This window comes from Trypanosoma conorhini, assembly GCF_003719485.1.
Source record: "Trypanosoma conorhini strain 025E chromosome Unknown Tco_14.4_contig_00932, whole genome shotgun sequence".
Classification (NCBI taxonomy): Eukaryota; Euglenozoa; class Kinetoplastea; order Trypanosomatida; family Trypanosomatidae; genus Trypanosoma; species Trypanosoma conorhini.
The window spans coordinates 1-5,309 of record NW_021705028.1 but is presented as its reverse complement, the minus strand read 5'-3'; the positions used below and the strand labels follow the sequence as shown (position 1 = coordinate 5,309).

Genomic DNA, 5,309 nt, shown 5'->3' with positions numbered 1-5,309 from the left:
AAAAAAAGAGAGAGAGAGGAAACAAAAAAGGTGTCCCTTGCTGTCCTGAGAGAGCCGCTATGAGAAAGTTATGGAGTTTCGTTTTGTTTTTTATTCTTCTTGTTTTTCTTTGCTTTTCGTTGTTTGTGTCTCTGCGCTACATCTGCTCCCTCGGGCCTTTCTTGCTTCTCACTGCTTTTAAGTTTGGTTGCTCGTGTGCATGCATGCACGGTTCGCCGCTCGACACGAATAGGGGGTGGCGGTAGCGTTGAGCACGATGCCCAAGGAGGAATGCAGCTGCAATGGGACGTGCCTTCGCTGGACGGGGCTGTGAGCGAAGGGGAGGCGGCGGATTATGTTTGCCGCTGTGGTTTGCTCTTTGGGATGCATCTCCGGTAATTCGTCTGGGAAGGGTGGGCGGCCTTCGCCCCCACGTGCAGAGACGGGGCGGGGGCTCGTTTCTGCACTTACATGCGTCGCACGCGTTCGACGCCGACGCCGACGTCCTTGTCGTTGCCATGGGCATGCGGGAGCGAACCCATTGCGAGAGCGTCACGTGGTGGGAATTTGATGGGAACGTTGGAGGGCGCGCCATTGCCGGTTCCGCGGACGATACTATTTATCTTTTGCGCCACTTGTGCAAGGCGTTCGAGATGCTGCTTTCTCTCTGTTGACCACAGCCAGCTCTCATGCACGTTGGTTGTATCATCTCCACTGCTTGTGGAGGGCGCTGCGGCCGTGCAATGAGTCTCTCCCTCTCTGGCCGCGTGCGTGCCCCTGTGATGGGTGTCTGCCGAAGCAAGTTGGGGGACGTCAGGGAAATATGAAATGTTAGGCCCACCCCAACTTCCCCGCCGTATTTTGCCGACGATTGACCTTCTTCTTGCAATAGTTTTTTTTCCCCTTTTTTTTTCTTTGCCCGCGTTTTATTTATTTTCATCCTCCGTGAGCTGCCATGGCATCCCCGAGCCCCCCGGGGCGTACAAGTGGCGGCGGTGGAGCAGGGCGGACTCCCTCCTCCACGTGTGCTCGCCCTGACGACGTGATCTCGTCATTCTTGGCGGCGGGGAGGGCGGAGAGGCTTCATTGGGAGCAAACCCAATTGCTGCCATCTTACCACGATGGCCTTCTCGTTGAGACTGTTGCGGCCTATCGACTGAGGCTGGCGTTCCTGGCGGCGAAGGTGGAGTACCTTCGAGGGCGCATCAACGACACGGTGCTGCTAGGGGCGGCTCCTTCCCAAGCGAAGAGCGAACAAGAGATGCGGTGCGCTCTTCGCAAGAACACAGAGGCGGCCATTGAGCGTTTAGCAGAGGTTGCTGTGCACTGCTGGGTTGAGGAAGATGTGCATTCGGAGGTGAGTGCATTTTGTGAGGAGCTACTGGGAGACGCGGATAAAGCGACTCTGCGAAGCATCGTGGAGGAGATTGCATCGGAGGCCTTGCCGTAGACGATGCAGACGTTATATTTGTAAATGACGTCTTCCGTGCCGAGTTCGGTTTGTACACTAGATTTTGAGGAAATCGCAGGAGAAAGAAAGTGCTTTGCCTCGCCTTTTTGCTGGTTTTATGGACAAACTTTTTTTCTTCCTTTTTTATTTGTTCCCCCCCCCCGTGCATTGATATACATTTATATATGTTTGCCCTTAGATTTGTTGTCTCCGGCTTGCTAGTCAAGGGATGATGCGCGCGAGAAGTTGGTACATTTGGTTTGGCCTCGTTGTGCTCGTGTGGAGCTCCGTCGTTGTCAGCGATGCAGTTCAGCAACCGGCGGTGGCTCTTTTTGACGTCGAGCGTCGCAGTGTCATGTCCTCCACCGTTTGGAGCGATATTGACTTCGGTGGACGCAGCACCGTGGGTGGTGGGAGGCGGCCCGCACGGGTGTATGCGCTTCAAGCGACACTGCCTTTGAGGGGCGGCGCAAAAGGCAACGGAGGTGAGGCGAAGTTGAAGAAGGACCTTTTGTTGATTCCGTACTGTTTCGCAACCACCCACGTGCCTGATCGCCGCGGCGAGGGCACGGCGCCTTCCTGCTCCCTGAGCCGCTTTGAGGGGCATGTGCTGCTGCGGTTCCGTGGCGGATGGGAGGAGAATTTCGCGGCCTCACTGTGGCAGGACTCCACACCGAACAGCAAGGTTGACCTCGCCGGGCGCATCTTTCGCGGGGCCCTTAACGACACCAGCGTAACATTTCCTGTTCCGCGTGGCGACTCCTGGGGTGAGGCTTCGAAGTCCGCTGGCATTGTGCGACGCTACGAACTCATCGAGAACTGTAACGACTTTACCGACGAGTGCTTTCAGGCACGTTACATGACGTACACCACGAGCTTCAAGGAGATACCGCTTGAGAGGTACACTGGACGAATGATCTTTCATGTGGGGCTTCTTGGGGCTTGGAACAAGCCCTGGACTCTACGGCTTCAGGGCACGATGCCTCATGAATCCTACACGGATGTCGACATTGTCTTTGTGTTGCTTGACACACGCGAATCCCGTAATTGGGCAATGTGGTTGACCTCAACCCTGTTTGGCCAGTTCTTCCTGGTTGTGGTCTGCGCCTTTGTGGTGGTGTGTTTCATTCTGGGCACGAAGGAGTTGGGGATGCGGCTTTCAGAGCCGGTTGCGCTGAATGAACGCCACGTCACTGTTCTCTATGAGGAAAATGAATCGGATGATGGACAATGCCAGCAACTTTACCGGATCATGATGGCTGCTAAGGAGACTTGCATGAAAGTCGCCTTTCAGTTGCACGTGGCCCAACGCGCAGTGTGCCCTCATTTCCGCTGTTGGCCGCGTCGCAGGTGGGGGGAAACGCGGTCGCCCGTCGTGACAGACTGCGAGATGCGGGAGGAGGCCACAGCCGAGAAAACCCACCATAAGCTTGAACCACAAAACACCTCAGTGGCGGTGGATGATAGTAGTGAAGAAGAGAGTGATGGCGATGAACACATATGCCGCATCTGTCGCTGCAAGAAACCGGTGGATGAATTATTTGCCCCATGTGCCTGTGATGGCTCTTCTAAATACGTGCATACAAGCTGTTTGGAAAGGTGGCGTGCCACTACGACAAACGCGGAGCATAGAAGAGTTTGTGCGGAATGCAAAACACCATATATTATATTGTTGGAGCGAGTTCCGGTATCACCAGATGAATTCCTTCACAGCCCAGTTTGCGTTCCGGCGTGCCGGTTCCTGGCCGCCCGCACCTTGGGTCTACTCTTCGTTCTTTTTCTGCTTTGGGGTGGTGGCTATTACCTGAAATTGTGCATGTACCTCCTCACCGGTCTAGATGAAGGGGTTGTGTGGTCGGCGGCCAACTTTTACCACTGGGTCTTGGGACTATACAGTATGGTTGCTCTGTGTCTCAATATGTGGGCCCTCGAGTATATTTTGACCGACTTTGTCGAGTCTTGGCAACAATTGTTGCTTCTTGTCTTGTCTCTCTGCACAGTTGAGATTCCACTAAATTACGTGGGTCAAGTAGCCTTGTCATGGCTGCTGAACAGGCCTTGGTCACTGGAAGTCTCGTACGGTTTGGGCATCATTGTTACCGCGGTGTCATCTGTGACACTGCTTCCCCACCTGTACGTATTCTTGCAGTCGCTCTCAGCTGAGCGTGAAGTCGTTGCACCACGTATTGAAGAAGTAAGAAATAGGATCGTATTATGAGTATTTTGTGTCTGTGGGGGTGCGAGTTTTTTCCCTCCTTCGCTCTCCACCCCCCTCCCTCTTTGTTTCGCGGTAGCTCTTTTAGTCCTTGTTGTTCTTCCTTATTAAGTATATCTTCTTTACTTACCCCTTGTTTCTTCGCTTTTCCCGTCGCCGCGGCCGGCGCTGGCGAGCGACAGTGCCGTTGAGGCGAGCGGCGTTTGTTGTGCCCCGCCCATTGGCCTCTGCCTCCGTGTTCACCTCCCTGCTCCCTCTTCCCGCTGTAACTTTTTTCTTTTTGCATTTTTTCCTTCTTGGTTTGCCCCGGCGAGAAGGTGTGCGGGAGGGAATTGACGCTCAGCAGACATGCTTCGCCGTAGTGCCTTGTCGTTGTATTCCGGAGTCGCGGCTCCCCTTGGGAAGGGGCGTGTGGTGCCTCTCAAGTTCGACGGTCTGAAGCCCGTCTACGTGCCCAGGAGCTTCACGAAGCAGTTCTTTGTCTTGGGATTCTGGACAGTCGGCAACATGTTGCCGAACTTTATTTTCGGGGCGCTGCTGATCGCGGGGGCCCACGGAGGACTGACGGGCGCATGGCCGCCGGACCCGCATTCGCTGCACCAGTAGGGGGGGGGGGTCGTAGCATCCTTTTTAAGGTAGGAAGAGGCAAAACGGCAAGGAAGCAAAAAAGAAGAGCAAAAAAGAAAAGAAAAGCCAACAACCTCGTAGCTAGTAGGACTGTGCGTAGGGGATCCGAGTCGGTGTGGTCTGTGCGAGGGAGAAGGAGTGTTGCTTGGCTGCCGTTTTTTGCGGCTAGTAATGTTTTATTGGTTTAGTGTGTGAGGCCCTCACGCCTCCGTCCGCCGCGCCGCTACTTTGCGTGGCGTGTGGCGGGGGGCCGCGGGAGGGTGGGGGACATGCGTAGAAGTGACGGGTGGGCAACAACCGATGGCGTTTCTCTGGAGAGCGTGGTATTGGGCCTTGTTTGGCAGCTGCCTCCCGCAGGCAAGTTTTTTTTTTTCTTCACTGAGAGAATTTGTCGTTTGTTCCCTTCACGCGTTTTTCTCTTCCTTTTTTTCTTTTTCTTTTTTCTCTTTCGTTTCTTTCCTTTGGGCTGGCGTCTTTTTGTCCCGCTCCCTCACTCCCTTTTCCATTCGGCCCTGGACGCCGCGTCGCGAGCAGCCTCGTGGGTGTGCCGGCCATCCACCAGACTAGAGCCGACGGAAGGGGAGAGGGCAAAAGCTGCACAGCGAGGCCGTTTCCCAAGGACGTGCCGCGCATACGCCCTTCTGTATATATTTGTGTATAGACATACAGAGATCTGCATGCATCTCCTGTTTGTATACAAGACAGTATTCCTCATTTCCTGTGAAGCAAGAAGAAGGCACGTATAGCTTTTCTGCGTTCTTGTGTCTGTGTGAAAATGGAAAATTACGAGATTCTTAATCAGCTGGGCGATGGGACCTTCGGCTGCGTCGTGAAGGCGCTGCATAAAAAGACGGGACAACTCGTGGCGATTAAAAAGATGAAGCAAAAGTACTACTCCTGGGAGGAGTGTGTGAAGCTGCCCGAGGTGACGGTGATGCGGCGCATTCACGGACACCCAAACATCGTCAAGATGCGCGAGGTGGTGCGAGAGAAGAATGAGCTCTTTTTTGTCTTTGAGTACATGGACGGCGACCTCCG

The 5,309-nt window shown here is 54.3% G+C and overlaps 4 protein-coding genes across 4 annotated transcripts, besides 3 other annotated features; 3 read left to right on the top strand and 1 right to left on the bottom strand.

The window, feature by feature from the left end:
* Positions 1-76: 76 nt before the first annotated feature.
* Positions 77-121: a sequence feature (A-rich).
* Positions 122-281: 160 nt separating this feature from the next.
* Tco025E_08973 (uncharacterized protein) lies at positions 282-653 on the top strand (the record flags this gene model as incomplete). Its single annotated transcript, XM_029375804.1, has 1 exon — positions 282-653. The coding sequence occupies one exon, from the start codon at positions 282-284 to the stop codon at positions 651-653; it is 372 nt and encodes a 123-aa protein (XP_029224077.1).
* Positions 654-934: 281 nt separating this feature from the next.
* Tco025E_08972 (uncharacterized protein) lies at positions 935-1,429 on the top strand (the record flags this gene model as incomplete). Its single annotated transcript, XM_029375803.1, has 1 exon — positions 935-1,429. One exon carries the CDS (start codon positions 935-937, stop codon positions 1,427-1,429), a length of 495 nt encoding a protein of 164 aa, XP_029224076.1.
* A 229-nt stretch (positions 1,430-1,658) lies between these two features.
* Positions 1,659-3,647, top strand: Tco025E_08971 (uncharacterized protein; the record flags this gene model as incomplete). Its single annotated transcript, XM_029375802.1, has 1 exon — positions 1,659-3,647. One exon carries the CDS (start codon positions 1,659-1,661, stop codon positions 3,645-3,647), a length of 1,989 nt encoding a protein of 662 aa, XP_029224075.1.
* A 31-nt stretch (positions 3,648-3,678) lies between these two features.
* Positions 3,679-3,708: a sequence feature (GA-rich).
* A 601-nt stretch (positions 3,709-4,309) lies between these two features.
* Positions 4,310-4,337: a microsatellite.
* A 424-nt stretch (positions 4,338-4,761) lies between these two features.
* On the bottom strand, positions 4,762-5,309 carry Tco025E_08970 (uncharacterized protein; the record flags this gene model as incomplete). Its single annotated transcript, XM_029375801.1, has 1 exon — positions 4,762-5,309. A coding segment is annotated over one exon (548 nt), but the record flags the coding sequence as incomplete, so codon positions are not given.